General features: G+C 41.2%; 1 protein-coding gene across 1 annotated transcript in view; it reads right to left on the bottom strand.

Moving 5' to 3' along the window:
* Window positions 1-23334, bottom strand: part of SNTG1 (syntrophin gamma 1) — a 416897-nt gene that overhangs the window by 139199 nt on the left and 254364 nt on the right. Inside the window, exon 3 of the mRNA XM_002692659.6 lies at window positions 13894-13946. Within this exon, the coding sequence (XP_002692705.3) occupies window positions 13894-13920 (27 nt within the window). The 5' untranslated portion in view covers window positions 13921-13946. The remainder of the gene's footprint in view (window positions 1-13893; window positions 13947-23334) is intronic.

Raw genomic sequence — 23334 nt, 5'->3', positions numbered from 1 at the left:
CCTCGGGCAGGAGACGCTGGGGACCGAATGGATGGGTCAGGCCCAGAGCTGCTTCAGTAGCTGCAAGAAGATGGGTAATATCCATTTTGGACACTCTCCTGGCTCAGAGCAGCCTTCTGGGTTGGCAGCAGCACTGTGGAAGGCGGGCACACCGTTCATTCACTATATAGAGCTGACTGTGTGCCCAGATGTATTCGTTTATTCACTTGACTTTGGTCCCCCAGCACAGTGGTTCTGGCAGACGGGACAGAAGCAGAGGCGTGGAGACAGGCAGGAGGTGGGGTTTGAACCTGGGCCTCCGACTCCCGGCCTGGTGTCCTCCTGCAGAGATCTCTGTAAGGATGCCTCCCCATCTTTCTGTACACAAAGCCAAGGCTATCAGTGTCTTTCACCAAAGCTCTGGAGAGAATTCAGTCTTGAATAGTGGTGCTTTCTGGATCAGAGTGATGGCAAGTGGCGGCAGAAGCCACTCGGCCTGAGGGATGCCCTTCCTGCCACAGCCGGGCTACGGAGGGAGCTAAGGACACCAGCTGACATGGGATGGGAGGGCTGGATCCACACGCCCTCGTCCCCCATGCAGTCGTGGGGGCTGAGAATGGGGAACAGCACCTGAGAGTGCTGCCTGAGCAGCATGAACTAAAACAACCCTGGCTGCAAAGTCTTTACAGATCTGTGGACCCAGGTTGTTCGAGAATAAAAACACCCAGATAATGACCAGTCCCACATTTTAGCATAAACTTAGGACCTGCACCCATCTTGTTTTTCTTTATTAACATAAGAGTTGCTTGTCTTCAACCTTTTTAAGCTGCGGTTGCATCACACATGCATGAGGACATGCGCGTGCTGCATATAAGCTACAAGCACAGTCTGTGATTATAAAATCTGAAAAATGACACGTCTTCAAAGGCTGTTTTCCTATCCCTGATGGACGATCTTACCTTGCACTGGATTTTGCAAACCCCACACTGAAGTCTGTTTCCTTAGAGGAATACTAAAAAGCAATGCCTCTTCGTTACTCAAAAGGCAATGCTTTTAAGCATCTAGTCACTGATTCCTTTTCTGTGAATCAATGAAGTGTGTTCATGAATTTACATTGATTTACTCTTTGTTCTAAAAACATAGCTCACATGTAAACTTATTAAGAACGTGTGCTTAGCATAAATCAAGTACTTTTGGAAATTCAAAAATTAGACCGTCACCGACTTCCTACGTGAAGAGAAAACCTCTTTAGTTTAGGTTCTAGGCCCTGAAAGAACACAAACTGTGTTTTCATTAAACTTTAATACCTATGTTCCTTTCACCCTGAAAGGTAGTATTTGCAAGATGACAGAAGAAACTGCACAAAGCCAGGTGGAGACCACCACATGCATGGCCAGTATTCTTTCAGGAGTCCTCCTATTTCTCTGGTTTGGTTGCTGACTGTAAGTTACCTGATCCTTAAGCCTGCAGTTGTGAGTGATATGTGACCGCTTGTGTGGCTCCATCTGTGGTAGGAGAACTGATCGTACTAAGTGTCACCCACACAAGATGCTTCTAGCCTCATTTCATCCCTTCCCTTCCCTGCTGCAATGTGTCTGACCCAGCCTCCTCCTCTGCTAACTTCCAGCCACTTTTCAAGCTCTTATACAAGAAGTGCAGCTCCTTGAAGTCTTCAGAGGCCCTTCCATCCAAAGGCCTTTGTTGACTATGAGGGCCACTCCATTTCTTCTAAAGGATTCTTGCCCACAGTAGGAGATATAATGGTCATCTGAGTTAAATTCACCCATTCCGGTCCATTGTAGTTCAGATTCCTAAAATATCGATGTTCACTCTTGCCATCTCCTGTTTGACAACTTCCAATTTACTTTTACCTGGACCTAACATTCCAGGTTCCTATGCAATATTGTTCTTTACAGCATTGGACTTTACTTCCATGACCAGTCATATCCACAGCTGGGTGTTGTATTCGCTTTGGCTCCATCTCTTCATTCTTTCTGAAGTTATTTCTCCATTTATCTCTAGTAGCATATTTGGCACCTACCAAGCAGGGGAGTTCATCTTTCAACATCATATCTTTTTGCTTTTTCATACTGTTCATGGAGTTCTCAAGGCAAAAATATATTTTTTAAATTTTATTTTATTTTTAAACTTTACATAATTGTATTAGTTTTGCCAAATATCAAAATGAATCCGTCACAGGTATACATGTGTTCCCCATCCTGAACCCTCCTCCCTCCTCCCTCCCCATACTCCCTCTGGGTCGTCCCAGTGCACCAGCCCCAAGCATCCAGTATCGTGCATCGAACCTGGACTGGCAACTCGTTTCATACATGGTATTATACATGTTTCAATGCCATTCTCCCAAATCTTCCGACGCTCTCCCTCTGCAACAGAGTCCATAAGGCTCTTCTATACATCAGTGTCTCTTTTGCTGTCTCGTACACAGGGTTATTGTTACCATCTTTCTAAATTCCATATATATGCGTTAGTATACTGTATTGGTGTTTTTCTTTCTGGCTTACTTCACTCTGTATAATAGGCTCCAGTTTCATCCACCTCATTAGAACTGATTCAAATGTACTCTTTTTGTTTGTTTGTTTCATTGCATAATAATTTTTTTAATTTTTTTAAATTTTATTTTATTTTTAAACTTTACAATATTGTATTAGTTTTGCCAAATATCGAAATGAATCCGCCACAGGTATACCTGTGTTCCCCATCCTCAACCCTCCTCCCTCCTCCCTCCCCATACCTTCCCTCTGGGTCGTCCCAGTGCACCAGCCCCAAGAATCCAGTATCGTGCATTGAACCTGGACTGGCGACTCGTTTCATACATGGTATTATACATGTTTCAATGCCATTCTCCCAAATCTCCCCACCCTCTCCCTCTCCCTCTCCCACAGAGTCCATAAGACTGATCCATACATCAGTGTCTCTTTTGCTGTCGTGCATACAGGGTTATCGTTACCATCTTTCTAAATTCCATATATATGCATTAATATACTGTATTGGTGTTTTTCTTTCTGGCTTACTTCACTCTGTATAATAGGTTCCAGTTTCATCCATCTCATTAGAACTGATTCAAATGTATTCTTTTTAATGGCTGAGTAATACTCCATTGTGTATATGTACCATAGCTTTCTTATCCATTCATCTGCTGATGGGCATCTAGGTTGCTTCCATGTCCTGGCTATTATAAACAGTGCTGCGATGAACATTGGGGTGCACATGTCTCTTTCCCTTCTTGTTTCCTCAGTGTGTGTGCCCAGCAGTGGTATTGCTGGATCATAAGGCAGTTCTATTTCCATAGTGGCTATACTAGTTTGCATTCCCACCAACAGTGTAAGAGAGTTCCCTTTTCTCCACACCCTCTCCAGCATTTATTGCTTGTAGACTTTTCCATCACAGCCATTCTGACTGGCGTGAAATGGTACCTCATAGTGGTTTTGATTTGCATTTCTCTGATGATGAGTGATGTTGAGCATCTTTTCATGTGTTTGTTAGCCATCTGTATGTCTTCTTTGGAGAAATATCTATTTAGTTCTTTGGCCCATTTTTTGATTGGGTCATTTATTTTTCTGGAGTTGAGCTGTAGGAGTTGCTTGTATATTTTTGAGATTAGTTGTTTGCCAGTTGCTTCATTTGCTATTATTTCCTCTCAGTCTGAAGGCTGCCTTTTCACCTTGCTAATAGTTTCCTTTGATGTGCAGAAGCTTTTAAGGTTAATTAGGTCCCATTTGTTTGTTTTTGCTTTTATTTCCAATATTCTGGGAGGTGGGTCATAGAGGATCCTGCTGTGATGTATGTCAGAGAGTGTTTTGCCTATGTTCTCCTCTAGGAGTTTTATAGTTTCTGGACTTACGTTGAGATCTTTGATCCATTTTGAGTATATTTTTGTGTATGGTGTTAGAAAGTGTTCTAGTTTCATTCTTTTACAAGTGGTTGACCAGATTTCCCAGCACCACTTGTTAAAGAGATTGTCTTTAATCCATTGTATATTCTTGCCTCCTTTGTCAAAGACAAGGTGTCCATATGTGCGTGGATTTATCTCTGGGCTTTCTATTTTGTTCCATTGATCTATATTTCTGTCTTTGTGCCAGTACCATACTGTCTTGATAACTGTGGCTTTGTAGTAGAGCCTGAAGTCAGGTAGGTTGATTCCTCCAGTTCCATTCTTCTTTCTCAAGATAGCTTTGGCTATTCGAGGTTTTTTGTATTTCCATACAAATTGTGAAATTATTTGTTCTAGGTCTGTGAAGAATACCGTTGGTAGCTTGATAGGGATTGCGTTGAATCTATAAATTGCTTTGGGTAGTATACTCATTTTCACTATATTGATTCTTCCAATCCATGAACATGGTATATTTCTCCATCTATTAGTGTCCTCTGATTTCTTTCACCAGTGTTCTATAGTTTTCTATGTATAGGTCTTTAGTTTCTCTATGTAGATATATTCCTAAGTATTTTATTCTTTCCGTTGTAATGGTGAATGGAATTGTTTCCTTAATTTCTCTTTCAGTTTTCTCATTATTAGTGTATAGGAATGCAAGGGATTTCTGTGTGTTGATTTTATATCCTGCAACTTTACTATAATCATTGATTAGTTTTAGTAATTTTCTGGTGGAGTCTTTAGGGTTTTCTGTGTAGAGGATCATGTCATCTGCAAATAGTGAGAGTTTTACTTCTTCTTTTCCAATTTGGATTCCTTTTATTTCTTTTTCTGCTCTGATTGCTGTGGCCAAAACTTCCAAAACTATGTTGAATAGTAATGGTGAAAGTGGGCACCCTTGTCTTGTTCCTGACTTTAGAGGAAATGCTTTCAGTTTTTCACCATTGAGGATAATGTTTGCTGTGTGTTTGTCATATATAGCTTTTATTATGTTGAGGTATGTTCCTTCTATTCCTGCTTTCTGGAGAGTTTTTATCATAAATGGATGTTGAATTTTGTCAAAGGCTTTCTCTGCATCTATTGAGATAATCATATGGTTTTTATTTTTCAATTTGTTAATGTGGTGTATTACATTGATTGATTTGCGGATATTGAAGAATCCTTGCATCCCTTGGAAAAAGCCCACTTGGTCATGGTGTATGACCTTTTTAATGTGTTGTTGGATTCTGATTGCTAGAATTTTGTTAAGGATTTTTGCATCTATGTTCATCAGTGATATTGGCCTGTAGTTTTCTTTTTTTGTGGCATCTTTGTCAGGTTTTGGTATTAGGGTGATGGTGGCCTCGTAGAATGAGTTTGGAAGTTTACCTTCCTCTGCAATTTTCTGGAAGAGTTTGAGCAGGATAGGTGTTAGCTCTTCTCTAAATTTTTGGTAGAATTCAGCTGTGAAGCTGTCTGGACCTGGGCTTTTGTTTGCTGGAATATTTTTGATTACAGTTTCAATTTCCGTGCTTGTGATGGGTCTGTTAAGATTTTCTGTTTCTTCCTGGTCCAGTTTTGGAGTGTTGTACTTTTCTAAGAATTTGTCCATTTCTTCTACATTGTCCATTTTATTGGCATATAATTGTTGATAGTAGTCTCTTATGATCCTTTGTATTTCTGTGTTGTCTGTTGTGATCTCTCCAGTTTCATTTCTAATTTTATTGATTTGATTTTTCTCCCTTTGTTTCTTGATGAGTCTGGCTAATGCTTTGTCAATTTTATTTATCCTTTCAAAGAACCAGCTTTTGGCTTTATTGATTTTTGCTATGGTCTCTTTTGCTTCTTTTGCATTTATTTCTGCCCTAATTTTTAGGATTTCTTTCCTTCTACTAACCCTGGGGTTCTTCATTTCTTCCTTTTCTAGTTGCTTTAGGTGTAGAGTTAGGTTATTTATTTGACTTTTTTCTTGTTTCTTGAGGTGTGCCTGTATTGCTATGAACTTTCCCCTTAGGACTGCTTTTACCATGTCCCATAGGTTTTGGGTTGTTGTGTTTTCATTTTCATTCGTTTCTATGCAAATTTTAATTTCTTTTTTGATTTCGTCTGTGATTTGTTGGTTATTCAGCAGCGTGTTGTTCAGCCTCCATATGTTGGAATTTTTAATAGTTTTTCTCCTGTAATTGAGATCTAATCTTACTGCATTGTGGTCAGAAAAGATGCTTGGAATGTTTTCTATTTTTTTGAATTTACCAAGGCTAGATTTATGGCCCAGGATGTGATCTATCCTGGAGAAGGTTCCATGTACGCCTGAGAAAAAGGTGAAATTCATTGTTTTGGGATGAAATGTCCTATAGATATCAATTAGGTCTAACTGGTCTATTGTATCGTTTAAAGTTTGTGTTTCCTTGTTAATTTTCTGTTTAGTTGATCTATCCATAGGTGTGAGTGGGGTATTAAAGTCTCCCACTATTATTGTGTTATTGTTAATTTCTCCTTTCATACTTCTTAGCATTTGTCTTACATACTGTGGTCTCCCGTGTTGGGTGCATATATATTTATAATTGTTATATCTTCTTCTTGGATTGATCCTTTGATCATTATGTAATGACCTTCTTTGTCTCTTTTCCCAGCCTTTGTTTTAACGTCTATTTTATCTGATATGAGTATTGCTACTCCTCCTTTCTTTTGGTCCCTATTTGCATGGAAAATCTTTTTCCAGCCCTTCACTTACAGTCTGTATGTGAGACTGTTTTGAGGTGGGTCTCTTGTAGACAACATATGTAGGGGTCTTGTTTTTGTATCCATTCAGCCAGTCTTTGTCTTTTGGTTGGGGCATTCAACCCATTTACGTTTAAGGTAATTACTGATAAGTATGATCCCAATGCCATTTACTTTATTGTTTTGGGTTTGAATTTATACACCATGTTTGTGTTTCCTGTCTAGAGAATATCCTTTAGTATTTGTTGGAGAGCTGGTTTGGTGGTGCAGAATTCTCTCAGCTTTTGCTTGTCTGAGAAGCTTCTAATTTCTCCTTCATACTTGAATGAGATGCTTGCTGGGTACAATAATCTGGGCTGTAGGTTATTTTCTTTCATCATTTTAAGTATGTCTAGCCATTCCCTCCTGGCTTGAAGAGTTTCTATTGAAAGATCAGCTGTTATCCTTATGGGAATTCCCTTGTGTGTTATTTGTTGTTTTTCCCTTGCTGCTTTTAATATTTGTTCTTTGTGTTTGATCTTTGTTAATTTGATTAATATATGTCTTGGGGTGTTTCGCCTTGGGTTTATCCTGTTTGGGACTCTCTGGGTTTCTTGGACTTGGGTGATTATTTCCTTCCCCATTTTAGGGAAGTTTTCAACTATTATCTCTTCAAGTATTTTCTCGTGGTCTTTTTTTTTGTCTTCTTCTTCTGGGACCCCTATGATTCGAATGTTGTAGTGTTTAATATTGTCCTGGAGGTCTCTGAGATTGTCCTCATTTCTTTTAATTCATTTTTCTTTTATCCTCTCTGATTCATTTATTTCTGCCATTCTATCTTCTAATTCACTAATCGTATCTTCTGCCTCTGTTATTCTACTATTTGTTGCCTCCAGAGTGTTTTTAATTTCATTTATTGCATTATTCATTATATATTGACTCTTTTTTATTTCTTCTAGGTCCTTGTTAAGCCTTTCTTGCATCTTCTCAATCCTTGTCTCCAGGCTATTTATCTGTGATTCCATTTTGATTTCAAGATTTTGGATTAATTTCACTATCATTATTCAGAATTCTTTATCAGGTAGATTCCCTATCTCTTCCTCTTTTGTTTGGTTTGGTAGGCATTTATCCTGTTCCTTTATCTGCTGGGTAGTCCTGTCTCTTCATCTTGTTTAAATTGCTGATTTTGGGGTGTCCTTTCTGTGTTCTGGCAGTTTGTGGAGTTCTCTTTATTGTGGTGTTTCCTCACTGTGTATGGGTTTGTACAGGTGGCTTGTCAAGGTTTCCTGGTTAGGGAAGCTTGTGTTGGTGTTCTGGTGGGTGGAGCTGTATTTCTTCTCTCTGGAGTGCAATGAAGTGTCCAGTAATGAGTTATGAGATGTCTATGGTTTCAGGGTGACTTTGGGCAGCCTGTATCTTGAAGCTCAGGGCTGTGTTCCTTTGTTGCTGGAGAATTTGCTTGGTATGTCTTGCCCTGGAACTTGTTGGCCCTTGTGTGGTACTTGGTTTCAGTGTCGGTATGGAGGCATTTGATGAGCTCCTGTCAGTTAATGTTCCTTGGAGTCAGGAGTTCCTTAGAGTCAGGGTTTGGATTTAAGCCTCCTGCTTCCAGTTATTGATCTTATTTTTACAGTAGTTTCAAAGCTTCTCCTTCTATACAGCACCATTGATAAAATATCTACATTAAAGATGAAAAGTTTCTCTACCGTGAGGGTCACCCAGAGAGGTTCACAGTGTTACATGGAGAAGAGAAGAGGGAGGAGGGACTTAGAGGTGACCCGAATGAGATGAGGTGGAATCAATAGTGGAGAGAGTGGGCTAGCCAATAATCACTTCCTTATGTGCACTCCACAGCTGGACCGCTCAGAGATGTTCACGGAGTTACACAGAGAAGAGAAGACAGAGGAAGTAGACAGAGGTGGCCAGAAGGATAAAAGGGGGGAATGAAAAGGAGGGAGACAGATCCAGCCAGTAATCAGTTCCCTAAGTGTTCTCCACCGTCTGGAACACACAGAAATTCACAGAGTTGGGTAGAGTAGAGAGGGGTTAGGGAGGAGACACAGGCGACCTGGTGGAGAAAAAGGAGAGTCCAAAGGGAGAGAGAGGAGTTAAGCCAGTAATCTCGTTCCCTAGTGAAAAATGGGTACTGAAGATTGGGTTCTTAAAGGTACAAAATTGGTAACAAATATATAAAAGCAAAAATTAAAAATCTAGAGTAGAGTTTGGAATTTTAAAAATACAATGTTAAAGAAAAGAAGAAGGAGAAGAAAGAGAAAAAACAAACAAACAAAAACAAACAAGGTTGTGAAAATTATAAAGAAAATATAGGTACAAAATAGATAACTAATACCAAAAAGCAAAAGTTAAAAATCTAGAGTAGAATTTGGAATTTCAGATATACAATGTTATATAAAAGAAGAAGAGAAAGAAACAGAGAAAAAAAAAGTCACAGAAATTATAAAAAAACTATAGGTACAAAATTGATAACAAATACCAAAAAGCTAAAATTAAAAATCTAGAGTAGAGTTTGGAATTTCAAAAATACAATGTTAAAGAAAAGAAGAAGAAGAAAAAAAAAAAACCAAGGTCAAAAAATTATAAAAAATATATATATGAAATTTGCTGAAGAAAAAAAAATAGGGTCTTTTTTTTTTTTGCAAAGTAATAGGTTATAAAAGTGAAAATTAAAGGAATAAAAGAGGACTTAAAATTTTTTTAAAAAAATTTAAAAAAAAAAGAAAGAATGATCGTATAAATAGTAAAAATATATTGAGGACTTTCTCTGGTTTTGTTGTGAGTATTGTGGGTTCAGCTCATTTTTGGCTAGTTCCTTGGTCCGACTTTTATTTCTCAATATCTATAGGCCCCTTCCTATGTAGTCCATAGTAACCACAGGGTTTTAATCTATTGCCTGTTGCTTCCAAGGCGGTTCCCTCTGTTATAGCTTCTTCTGTTTGCTGGGCTCTTCAGTGTCTGGTTTCCGCCCTGACACAAAGGGGACGGTGGAGGACATTTTTTTTTTTTTTTCTTTTTAGGCTCACTTGTTCAGTCGCGCTGTGGGGAGGGAGGGAGGTATGCTGCAAACAAGTAACACTGGCGTGTGCTCACAGTGCCTCAGCCACACTGGGTCTGCCCCCGCTCACCGCGTGTGTAGCCTCCCTGCCCACACTGCTCAGGCTCTAGGTTGTTCCGCCAGGAACCATCTGAGGCCGGCCCTGGGCTGCCTGCACCTCCCAGGTCTAAGCCCTCAGGTTCAGGCACTCGGGTAGTCCCCAGAGGCACAGACTCGGTTGGGCTTGCGTTTTGTGCCCTTCCCAGGTCCGAGCAGCTCAGGTGATGAGGTATTTAGCGAGCATGATTGCTGCGACTTATCGCCTCCCCACTGCTCAGTTATCTAGGTGTACAACCGGCGCACCTTCTCAGGGAGATGTTGACAGTCCAGACCCCCAAGAAGTTTTAGTTAGCAAAGAAGCCTGCTTACAGTTTTATAGATAATGTCTCTCTGGGGCTGCGATTGTCCCCTTCCAGCTCTGGCTGCCTATCACCGGAGGGGGATGGTCTGCCGCCGGCTATCTCTGTTCAGTCCTTTGTTCCGTGCATGGGCCTGGCGGTGTCTTAGGTTAGGGCTGGCTTTTCACGTGGTAGATATCCCACAGTCGGGTTTGCTAGCCCAGATCATTTCGCTCAGATAGCGCTCAGGGTTTTCAGGCCAGGTCCTTACTCTAAGTGATGCAGCCAGCGCTGGGCCTCCCTGCCCAGCCCCTGCTTGCTAATGGCGTGTGCAGGCGTCTGCGCTGCTTCTCCACTGGGGGAGTTACCGTAGGGCTCACAATCTGTGAGTTTTAATTGTTTATTTATTTTTTTCTCCCTGTTATGTTGCCCTCTGTGCTTCCAAAGCTCAGCACAGATTCGGCAGTGAGAAGGTTTCTTGATGTTTGGAAACTTCTCTCTTTTTAAGACTCCCTTCCCGGGATGGAACTCCATCCCTCCCTCTTTTGTCTCTTTTTTTGTCTTTTATATTTTTTCCTACCTCCTTTCGAAGACTTGGGTTGCTTTTCTGGGTGCCTGATGTCCTCTGCCGGCATTCAGAAGTTGTTTTGTGGAATTTACTCAGCTTTTAAATGCTCTTTTGATGAATTTGTGGGGGAGAAAGTGTTCTCCCTGTCCTACTCTTCCACCATCTTGGCTCCTCCCCAAGGCAAAATATGAGGTGGTTTGCCATTCCCTTCTCCAGTGGACCACATTTTGTCAGAAATCTCCACTATGACCCCTCCATCTTGGGTGGCCCTACGCGGCATGGCTCATAGTTTCATTGAGTTAGACAAGGCTGTGATCCAATCCAAAGGCAAGTCCTTACTTCTTGAAACTCAGGGCCTTCGTCAGGTAAGAACATTCACCTAAGAGTCGGTCAGTGCTGTATTTAGGCGTCACATGCCTAAATGATATCATAACATTTAGCTCCGTCACATGATTTGACTTCACTATATATACTATTATCTTTAGAAAATCTTAGCAAGTTATTACTCTTTTCATTTTTAAGGATTATTAATCTAGGACCTAGTACAGTCTTTTACTCATAGTAGAGTTTCTTTCGATGTTTATTGATTGAATCAGTCACAGATTATATTTTATTATATGAGAGACTAATCAAATTATATGTGGTCAGGAATTATTAAATTAGTAAGTGTATGTTATAAAGGAGCATGTATTTTCACATCAACATATAAGAGATCTCAAGGAGGACAGATGTGAAAGTGAACTGTGAGGAGAGCTTGGACTGAAAATGGAATGGGGACCTACTGCTGCACATTTTGATGACACTTTGAAGGCAAAGAAGCAGTAATCATGCCTGGCTGTGCATACACTGCTTCTTCTGCACTGTGGGTCTTGTATTTGTCTTCATTGTATTCTCTCCTAATTTTTGCTTCTTTTCAGATTATTGAATGCCAATTCCTTAAAAATAATAACAACATTTTCTTCTTAAGAGAAGAATTTTTTAAACAATAAATAAACCGCCTTTTCAAAAACATTCTGTATTAGATAATTAAGATGTCTACATGAAACATATCTAGCCATATTTCTATTTCTTCACAAAGAAGAGAGATCATGCCATTTGTAGGGTAATATTCTAAGTAGATCTCTCTGTGGACATGAATATCAAAATTTCATCGTTAGTAGTTTATTGGCAGTCAAGAGAAAATAAGTTTACTTTAATATACCTTTGATATAATCTTCAGTGATGTAGGACTTTATAAAGAGGCTGAAACTTAGACTTCCCAAGTGGCACATTATGGTTTTGCTTTTGCCGAATTCATTAAATGGAACTCAGCACTTCATGTTGTTGTTCAGTCACGCAATCGTATCTGACTCTTTGTGACCCTATGAACAGCAGCATGCCAGGCTTCCTGTTTTTCACTATGTCCCGGAGTTTGCTCAAGTTCATGTCCATTGAGTCAGTGATGCTATCTAACAATCTCATTCTCTGCTGCCCTCTTCTCCTTTTGCCTTCAATCTTTCCCAGCATTAGGGTCTTTTGCTGCATTTTTCAGCATTTCATAAAATCTCTCAATCTGCTTCTCTGCAGAGTGAGAGATAGGCTAGAGTGTCTTTATGTGCCAGTCCATGGAAATGTTCTAAGACCAAATGTCTGGCAAGCTCTGATTTTGGCCCATCTTCTAGGTGATTTGCTCATCCTCAGAGCATCATATCGTCCTGTATCCCTTCCAGTCCAGCCAGCAGGTGGGAGACACATGGGAACTGCTCTGACAGCTCTAAGAAGCCGCTCCACTATGGGGGCGTCAGAATGGCGGCACCCTCAAGGGATCAGTGCCAAAGGGCAAGAATGTCGACTATAGAAGCAAGGGTGAGAGAAACCTCAAAGGTATCACTGGTGTAACATACAGCCGAAACCTAAGGGAATTTGGTATCTGCTTCAAATCAGTGAATCAAAACCTTTTTGTGTAAGAAACCATCTAGGAATCAATATTCTGTCATCTCAAGTCCAGGTGAACTGTGCGCTAGAAACACTGCCCACTGTCCAGTCTCTAGCACAGGAGTCTCTGAGGTGTTTCGTGGCTGTCTCATTCATACAGCACATGTTCAGACTGATGAGGGCCTCACTGCCCAGAACTAAAATAACACTTCAGTGGAACTGGTAGGTTTACTATACTCATTCAAAATTAAGAATACCTTGTTCAGTTAGTTGCTAAGTCAGATCCTACTCTTTGCGACTCCATGGACTATAGTCCACCAGGCTCCTCATTCCATGGGCATTCTCCAGGCAAGAATATGGGAGTGGGTTGCCATGCCCTCCTCTAGGAGATCTTTCCAACTAAGGGATCGAACTTGAGTCTCCTGTTTGGCAGGTGGATTTCTTTATTTACCACTGAGCCACCTGGAAAACCCATGGTGTATGATATCATGTACTATATTTACAACTAGAAATGACACAGGATTCAAATTTATGCATCTAAGTTTAAGTTTCTAGAACAATAATTTACCTTTTTTAAAAAATGTATGAAAAAAAAAGCACGGGGACATGTGTACCTGTAGCTGATTCATGTTGATATATGGCAAAAAATACACAATACTGTAAAATAATTATCTTCCAATTAAAATAAATAAATTAATTAAAAAATAAAACAATAATTTACCTTTTAAAAAAAGTATGAACTGAAAGGTGTTTTCCTTGGTTATTTATACCTAAGCAAATACGACATTTCTTAACATATGAATATTGGCCTTTTGCCTGAAGAGTGCAAAGACAATGCCTTGAATGTCACATGAAAAGATAATCTTTCTTCCTAAAATAGAGTCATTGCCTTCTCTGAGGGCCCAAGTTCACGCACTGTTGACTGCACACTTGAGTGGCCTTTAACACCCTTGACAGAGCAATGCATCACTTTAGCTCACACAGAACATGATGGCAGCTCCACAGAGTCAGAATCACCAATATTAATAGTTAAACAACACTGAAATAGTGAAAGAATAGTGGAATCATAAAATTGGAGGATTTTAGTGCTAAAAGGGACCTTAGACGTCTTCTAATTTATAACCATTTATGTGAAAAGAATTAGTTTCAAGGCTTCCACTACCTGAAGCCGTCAGCACACAGTTTAGGGAGGAGGACAGCTCAACCCAAGGAAACATGCTCCCTTTTTGCAGGAAGAAGCCCAAGGCTTCATAGACCCTCTGAGCCTTCAAGTCTCACAGAAACAGGTTGTGCTCTGGACCCGATGAGGGCCTTCACCCACCCCTCTGCTACAGGCCAGGCTCCACGGACATGAAGGGGGGCCAGTGCCCACCCCCAGCCCCCTAATCAAAAAGCAGAAAGGTGTGGGACCTACCTCCTCACAGGCAGTCCGGAAATCCATGTGCTACGGCACCCACAGGATGTCGTCTGAAAAGACAGAGAGAAGCCATCAAGCACAGCACTGAGTGTCAGAGAAGACTGCAAACCAGTATGAAAGAGGAGGCATAGGGTCCTGTGGGGCACTTGTGTTCACAGCCCCTGTGAGGACACAAGGATGAGACAGGAGGAGGTGATGGACCATCTCCCTCGGCTCCTGTGAAGTGTGAACCCCCTGCCACGGCGGGGCAAGGATGTACACCTTCAGGTCCTTCTCCCTCTGCTCAGCACCCACATGGGATCCAGGGCAGCATGAGTCCCTCTCTCCAGGGGGCTCATCCCCACCATCCACTATGAACCATACTTTGCAACTGGGGAAGGGAAGTGAAGTGAAAGTCTCTCAGTCATGTCTGACTTTTTGTGATCCCATGGACTATACAGGCCATGGAATTCTCCAGGCCAGAATACTAGAGTGGGTAGCCTTTCTCTTCTCCAGGGGGTCTTCCCAATCCAGGAACAGAACCCAGGTCTCCCACACTGCAGGCAGATTCTTTACCAGCTGAGCCACCAGGGAAGCCCAAAACTACTGGAGTGGGTTGACAAGTCTTTTTCTTTTCAATTAAAAAGCTACATGCATGAATCATTGTTTCTGGAACTTAACATTTGATTCACAAACAGTGCAAAGTAAGAAAGCAAGCTATTTATCAGAGAAATAGTAAGATAAATTGATGTATGAAATATCCAATACAGATTCCTCTAGTAGTCACTGTAATATCTAAATGATAGGCATAGACTTAAGTGATCAGAAATCCTGTCTTGTTTCATTTTAAATACTTTAGAGAGTTTTCCTTTAAGTATATGATAAACTTAAAACTAAGAGTCATCATAGAAAATTGACACCCTGTCAGTGTAAAAAATGTGGAGTTAAAATATAATCTTTTAGGTAAATGAGACTTCAAAGTAAAATGCATGGTGCGTTCCAAAACAGAAGACTTGATGCAATTCAAATTACTGCTCCTCTCCACCTTCGGAACAGTAAACTCTCTAGTCCTCTTTGTCACTTTCTGTTGTGTGAGATTGACAAGCACTTGATAAGTATGTGTGAGTGGAATGGAGTACATTGCCACTGGATTATCACCGTTGCCTTTGAAAGAAAAGAGATGGACCATTTTCAGTAGAATTGAACATGCCACATAATATATTATTTTCCATAAATATAAGTCTTGTGGACTGTGAGCCTAGTTTGGTTTGACTGGAGAGCATAAAGAGGTTGATATTAGTAAAGTTAGGTAAGAATAAGTCGTTAGCAAATAAAAGGGCAATTTGATGAAATTATAACTTGATGACATGAATTACGTATTTTGTCCATGAAAATTTTGTCATTAATTTAATGGTTATTTTTCAAAATCGCTCTTGAAGATTATATTTGAAAGAGCTACAAATATTTACTTATTGCCATCTCTGACATATAGTTATTTCTTATCTTTAAAAGTAGGAACATTTCAGTATTTATTGATTACATAAAAACTCAGTGTTTCCAGAACCAATTTCCTGCTTTTAAATGCAGCCAGAAAAATAGGCATGAGGGCATTTAACCACTATCTAAACTTGACTCATAGTTCAGCAGGGAGTATATCTGTGCCTTCTTAACACTTTCTCAACCATTTTAACACATCTTCCTTTTTTCCCTTAATTTTCCATTAGCCTTAATGAAAATAGCTGGTAATAATATCAATAAAGAGAATTAGTATGATATTCAAAACAATTTAATTACTAGTTAACATAAATTTCATAGTGTTATTTTTCAGTCACTAAGTTGTGTCCAATTCTATGTGACCCCATGGACTGCTGCACACCAGGCTTCCCTGTCCTTCATCATTTCCCAGAGTTTGCTCAAATTCATGTTCATTGGGTCAGTGATGCCATCCAACCATCTCATCCTCTGTTGCCCCCTTCTCCTGCCTTCAATCTTTCCCAGCATCAGGGTTTTTTGCAATGAGTTGGCTCTTTGCATCAGGTGGCCAAAGTATTGGAGCTTCAGCTTCAGCATCAGTGGCATAAATTCCATAGCTATCATAAGACCATTTTCAGTGATTATGAACATAAAAACTGGAGTAAAAATCATACTAATTTATGTGTTTAAAAATTTCTGAGAACTGATTCTGTATAAACTGCTATGTTAGAATGGTTTTAGTTTTACAGAGATATTGTAGAAATAGCTCAGAGGCTTCCTGAACACCCTTGTGTCAGCACGTTTATGGACGCCTGCAGTAGTATGGCACGTGGCATGTAACTGTTACAATTAATGAACCAATGCTGCTGCATTATTGTTAATCAACCCCTACTTCTTTCAGATGTTCTTGGTTTCCCACTCTTCCTCTACAGTTTCCAGCATCCCATCCCAGAGGACACATGAGGTTTAATCACCCTGTCTCCTTATACTCCCCCTGCCCGTGACCATTTCTCAGACTTTCCTTTCTTTAATGACTTGGGCAGTCTTGAGGATTACTGATCATTTGTAGAACGTTATTCCATTGGGATTACTCTGACGTTTGTCTTGTGATGGTGACGGGCTCGTGGGTTTTGGAGGGGATGCCCAGAGATAAATACCACTTGACCACCTCACGTCAGAGAATCACTCTGTCCACACGTCCACAGGCTGCTGAGGCTGACTGTGGGTCTGGATGACAGATGTTGGTCAGATCTCCCTGCTGTCAGTTCCTCTTTTTTTTTTTTTTTCCTTTCATAATGTATTTATTTGTGAATATATCAAATCATCACAATGTACATTTTAAGTATCTTATATTTTAATTTGTTAATTGTACCTCAAGAAAGTCAGACAAAGGTGAATATTACTGACTTATCTTTTTTTGTCCTGTGTTCCACACTGCACTCTGGAGCCCAGGCACTCTCAACAGCATAGGCTGTCCTGAGAGCAGAGAACCCGCATGAATCACTTGGAATTGTTCTGCACAGTGGGTGCATCTATTCTCCCCATCTATTGATTTATCATTTACTCAGGCCCTCTAAGCTGACAGAGCAGGGCACACATGTGCATAAGATAACCCAGGTTAGAGCACAGGTGTTTACAAAGGTTTCCATGATCAACCATCTGTATCTTTGTTAAATCACATATGAGCTCTCAGTGATGTTCCTGCCTCTAATGCATGAACACAGGGACCATCCTAATCTCTTCCCTTGTTTTCCTGTAGATCCCCACTCACCAGGGACCCACCATTCACCTGCCTGGTTGTACAGGAACAGTCACACAGGAGCTGTTAATACATATCTCTGTGGGGAACAACTTCATCACTTAGAGTACAGTTTATTTTGCCTTTAATATTACAAGCTATGCCTATTTTCAAAATGACTAGTGTCAACACCTTTTCCTCTCCCCTATTTCAGTGAGATTTTTTAAGACATTGCATTATTAGTATGTCTTACAAGGAAAAAAAATAAAGCCTTTGTTTAAATTAATTTCTTAAAATATGATTCTTAAAAATCCTCATCATTTAAAATATGGAGATGAGAAAAGCAAAACATAAGAAGCCTGGGTGGATAACGATAAAATTAATTTTGATGTTTACAGAATCACAGTGTGTAAATGTGACCACCACCCCACCACCCCACAATTCTTGATCAACTTGGAATCCCTGTAACCAGTTCAGAGATGAGCTACACAACATGGAAAAGTCTTAGCCTCAGAAAACCTGTTTCTACCATAATTACAGGTGTGACCCAAGGAACAGTGCCAGTCTGTCGTCCCAGGCCACGAGTAGTGGGAGAGGAGTGAACATTCCCAAGTGCCCCCAGAGTGCCACCTACATGTCCCAGGTCTCAGACCTGGCCTCTGCTCGAAGGGCTGGCCTTCTGCAATTAAATCTAACACTCCAGAGTTAGATGAAACTACTCTTGTTAATTATGCTGACAACAGCACCACTTCCTGTTGATTAAACCTCATTTATACCCCAAACCAGGGGAGCAGACGCATGTTGCTGCCTATGGAAATACTACTTCTCTCAAAATGATTCATTTGTCACGAGGCTGACAAGATGAAGACAAAGCCCTTCCCCACTTGCACACACATGGGGACATGCTCAGGTGGAGACCTGAACAGGTGGTTATATAAGACTGAACGGAAAGCATCGGTGCAAACACATTTGGATTTAAATTATTTAAGTAATTTCCAGAATGTTTCAGTCAGTGCATATAAAAAAAGTCTCTGTAACACTCTGCTTACCATGACAGTTCAGTTTACTGAACGGAAAAATGTTATCTATTTATAGAATTTGCCTGAGGCTAAATAATAAAATATGCAAAATTTATTTGCTATCTTTCTGTGCACCCCAAACTCAAGCCCAGCACACGCGCTCTCTACACACTTTCACATCTTCTTCACATGGTGATGCTTTGATCAATTGGAAATTAACTCCCTCTCCTCCTGGTTAAAACAATAAGAGTAAAAATGACATTTGCATTCACTTAGGTTTGATTTTTAGAGAACCTTTAGATCATTCAGGGGTGGGCATCTTTGGGGCGACTCCCCTTTCTATATTGATTAGGAGAGTGCATGGTTATTTTAAAATGCCACAAGCCAGTGGCCTGACCAGGAGAGCAGTTGGTTTCTTCTCCTGTGAGGACTGAGCCCAGTAGCTGAGAGGTGGCCTCACAACGTCTGGAGCCCACACTGCCACCCACAGCAACTCATGGCCAGATGTTTAGATATTGAGGGGAGAATATTTGATCACCATCTGGAGAGGACATGGCAACCCACTAGCATATTCTCGCCTGGAGAAGCCCATGGGCAGAGGAGACTGGGGGGCTGCAGTCCATGGAGTCGCAAAGTTGGACACAACGGAGAGACTGAACAACAACAACTATTATTAAACCCAGGTGAGTTCTTTCTCCTACCTTGGCTTAAACATTTACTGAAGCACAGTGTTAAGTTTCCATGAAATAGGAGAAGACACATGTCACATTCATAGCTGGAAAGACAAAGTATAAACATAATATTTGAAAGGAAATGTTTACTTTGTAGTAAAGGAGATCTGGGTTTGAATTCAGGCCACTCACTTGCTTTCTATGAGTAACCTGATTGTTCAAGTTCTCTAAGCTTCATTAGTTCCACTCTAATCTTAGGTTGATGATCTCCATACCCCCAGTGACTGGGGAGTTTAGAGCATGTAAGAGGTGATTAGGGCCCTGCCACCCAACACACAACAGCCACCTAACAGTGCTGATGAGAATGCACTATGCCTTGTGTGCGTGCCTGCTGCTGTCTGCAGGTCACTCAGTCATGTCCGACTATTTGCGACCCCGTGGACTGTGGCCCACCAGGCTCCTTTGTCCTTGGGATTGTCCAGGCAAGAATACTGGCGTGGGTTTGCCATGCCCTCCTCCAGGGGATCTTCTGGACCCATGAATTGAACCTACATCTCTTACACCTCCTGCATTGGTAGGCAGGTTCTTTACCACTATCACTGCGTGGGAAGTCCGACCTATGTCTTACATGGTAATGAAAGCAAACAAGACTGTGTCCCACTTCTGCTTAGATTAGCTCCAAATGCCCTGAACAGGAATGTATCAGCATGCACCGAGCAACTTGAAGAGGCCCATGGAATACAGCTCGCATAGTCTTAGCTCTGGTGTCCCTCTCTCCCCTCAGAAAGCAGAGCCTGGCTCACGAGTCAGTAGGCTGGGCGACTCAGTAACAATGGCAGAAGAGGAGCTTCTACCATCTTTCCCTGGAAGAACACCTAGTCTGACAACAACCTGCGGATGAGCACCTCTTTGTGGAAATCTGGGAGTCCAGTGGAGAAGTTTCCAGCAGCTTACTAGAGGGAAAAGAATCCAAGTGTGGACACACTGGAGAGGGTCAGAGGCAGAGTTTCCCTTCACCAGGTCACCCCCTGCTCCTGCCCTGAGAGAGGTGCTTCCAGGACACCTCAAAGGACTACAGCAAAAATATAATGAGACTGATGTGGACTTTTTCCAAGAGAAAAAAAGAAAGAACAAAAGAAATCTGCCAGATGCTGACAGAGAGCTGGATTACCAAGTGGATGCTAAGCAATGCAAGTGTTTGGGATTATATATATGTAATTATATGTGTATATGGATAAATATATGCATATATGTGTATGCTACTGCTACTGCTAAGTCACTTCAGTCGTGTCCGACTCTGTGCGACCCCATAGACTGCAGCCCACAGGCTGCCCCGTCCCTGGGATTCTCCAGGCAAGAACACTGGAGTGGGTTGCCATTTCCTTCTCCAATGCATGAAAGTGAAAAGTGAAAGTGAAGTCACACAGTCATGTCCGACTTTTAGCAACCCCATGGACTGGAGCCTACCAGGCTCCTCCATCCATGGGATTTTCCAGGCAAGAGTACTGGAGTGGGGTGCCATCGCCTTCTCCGATATATATGTAGGTATGTATATATATATGTAATTATATGTGTATATGGATAAATATATGCATATGTGAGTATAGGGATAAATCACTGCTGAGTTTGCAGCCTATTTAGTGTGATGGGGGAACCCTGAAAGATTTGAGTAAGGGTGATCTATCCTATCTGTGTGAGGGTGTTGAGCATTCTGTGTGAATAGTAAACACTAGTCAGTAATCGCTACTGATTATTGCATTCATTGAGACTTAGAATTGTTGTTAATTCATCCTAACATTTTTTCTACACAAAAACTTATATTTCTAGGAAAATTGCCTGGCTTTATTTATTTATTTATTTATTTTGATGACCATTCAGTGAATTAAATGAGCACAAATGTAGTCAGAAAAATCCATAACAAATTCACGTAGAAAGAGAAAGAAAAGCATCATAGTGGAAGAAGCAGAAGTAAAACAACGAAAGACCAGAGGTTTAAAATCAGACCAAAGATTGAAAGAAGTCAATAGAAAGAAGAGAAAAACTTCAAAATAATATTTTTTATCTTGAATCCTGAAACTTTCTACCTTAAGTTTTACTCCCCTGATGCTGAAAGATATTTTTTAAAGTGTTTAGGAGAAGTTGACAGACCACTCTGTGCTTTTTTTCACACATTTAATTTAAAACACATTTATTTTCATATTTCATTTAGACATTTGTGTCATATTTTAGATTCACAAAATCACTCTGAGATTGGAAAACATTACTGCTATCATGGATGCAAAGATTAGCTCAAAGCACACTTTCTTGAAAAACATTATCACATTGAGGACAACAAGGAAAACAGAGACACAAAAACTGGAAATAAGCTAGAGTTTTATGTGTGAAAACACACAAAACAAGCAAGCTGGGGACCACTGAAACAGCGGCAGTTCACATCATGCAGACCCAAAAAGTAAGATACACAGAGCAGCATAAAGCCCAGGCCTGTCCAGGTGTCAGCTACGGGCTAGAGAGTCTAGCATAGTTAAGTCAGAGACCTGGAGCCCCCGGCCAGCAGGGCTGATCCCATGAACCAAGGCAGGGAACTCAGATGAAGGCCGAGCAGGAAACAGCATGAGAGGCATGTCTGTCTGGGGAAACCTTGATGTTCATGTACCAGGGAGACAGCCAGCCGATGGTTTCAGTTATGACAGCAGAAGCAAAAGGGAAACACTTCTGCAACAAGAAGGCAGAAATGGTCACGATTATGACTTGGCAGCACCATGCTGGGATATGTCTATCGATGGTACCCAAAGCTCCTAAACCCTGAGAGGCAAAAGAGGGCCCACCTGTGTGCAAATTCACATGCCATAATAGGAAACAAACCGTCTGGCAGGGAAAAGTTCTACTGTCACACTTGATGGTTTGAACTTGAATAAATTAACCAAGGCTTAAAAAGAACAGTACTGCATCTGCATAGAAGATGTTAATTTTTCTAGTTTATAGACTGAATTCCAAATCTGTGAAACATAACAGGCATTAACCCAACACTGCTGGAATAAACCACCCTTTCCATCCTCTAGTGGCAATGCTGGTAATTTACAGTGATTTCAGTTTTCCGCCGCAGAAGGCAATGGCAACCCACTCCAGTACTCTTGCCTGGAAAATCCCAGGGATGGGGGAGCCTGGTGGGCTGCCGTCTATGGGGTCACACAGAGTTGGACACAACTGAAGTGACTTAGCAGCAGCAGCAGCAGCAGCAGCAGTTTTCCACAGATCCATCCACAGAAACACTCCTGGAATATCAGTGGTCCCCAACCTGCTTGTTTTGCATGCTATCACATGTAAAACCTTGGCTTATCTCTAGTTTTTGCAACGTGGAGAGATTTCTTAAAAGAAAGAAGTTAGGAAAGTTGAACTCGATGTTTTCTGGGGCCTAAGTGATTGCAAAGCTCATCAGAAATCCTAAAATGTGAACTGGGGTCCGAACCGCCCACCTGGCTTTATTCTATTCTCTCTCTCTCTGTGCCCAACACAAACATGGAGCTGGTTCCCTGCTCCTGTCTTTCAGGGTTTCCTGAGGACATGTGCAGATAAGCAGTCTTGACTTTTGCTTTTATCCTCCATCAGCTAATTAAAGTTGAAAACAAAACAAAACTTATGCTAGTGAATACGGAGCAAACACCAAAGTGTGAGCCTCTCCCAAGCAAACTGGGAATGGCAGCAGCACGGCTCCTGGGGCAGCACTAAGGTTTCTCTACTTTTTGTCTCTATGAAGTCCAAGGTCTTTTGACACTAGCCCACAGCCCCTAGAGGAGGCTCCCTGCTCACGTCCACCCTTGGCATAGCATCTCCACACCCAGCACAGGTAGAGCCTGCCCTGCCGCCTGGTGGGCACCTGACAAATACTTGAAGGAGACCTCATGTCATGTCAGGATGGCTGGAAAACACTTGTAAGTATCAGCTGGGGTCTGGACTTTAAAGGACTGAGCAAGTACTTAAGACAACATAAAACAAGGAAACAAGAACACCTTCTAATTACACACAAAGACCAGCCTCCAGGCACCTGCAGGGACACAGTGGCTCCCACAACCCAGCAATTATTGATAATTGGCTGTCAAGTTCATTGTATGGTTTTCTCTTATTAAGTCTAGTTAGTCATTTTGTAAGTAACATGAGAATAAATTGCTTGATATTTCTTCAAACCATGTTGCTAAGCAGTTGTTAAAGAACTGGAAAATATCCTAGGTGCCAAGAGAAGACCACTGGAAACACAGGGAAACATAACCGAGGAACAAAGGCAGGGAACATAACTGAGAAACAAAGGCAGGGAACCTGCTTCAGTGTCAGGGCTTGTCAGTTTCCCTTCGGTCAGTTTTTGCACAGACAGCGATGTTAGTGTAATAGAAAATCTCTTCACCTTGGTAATGGGAGGAGTAGCGATCACTCCCAAATACAGGGCACATTTATATTACTCTGGGATACAGTTCTGGGCCGGCTTTAGAACACAGTGTGCCGGCTGCTCTGAGGGCTCATCACGTCAGAGTGGTAGTCAAGCCTGTCACAGTATGTGCACTTT

The sequence above is a fragment of the Bos taurus genome, chromosome 14 (assembly GCF_002263795.3).
Source record: "Bos taurus isolate L1 Dominette 01449 registration number 42190680 breed Hereford chromosome 14, ARS-UCD2.0, whole genome shotgun sequence".
Taxonomy (NCBI): Eukaryota; Metazoa; Chordata; class Mammalia; order Artiodactyla; family Bovidae; genus Bos; species Bos taurus.
This window is presented reverse-complemented; position numbering and strand designations above follow the sequence as displayed.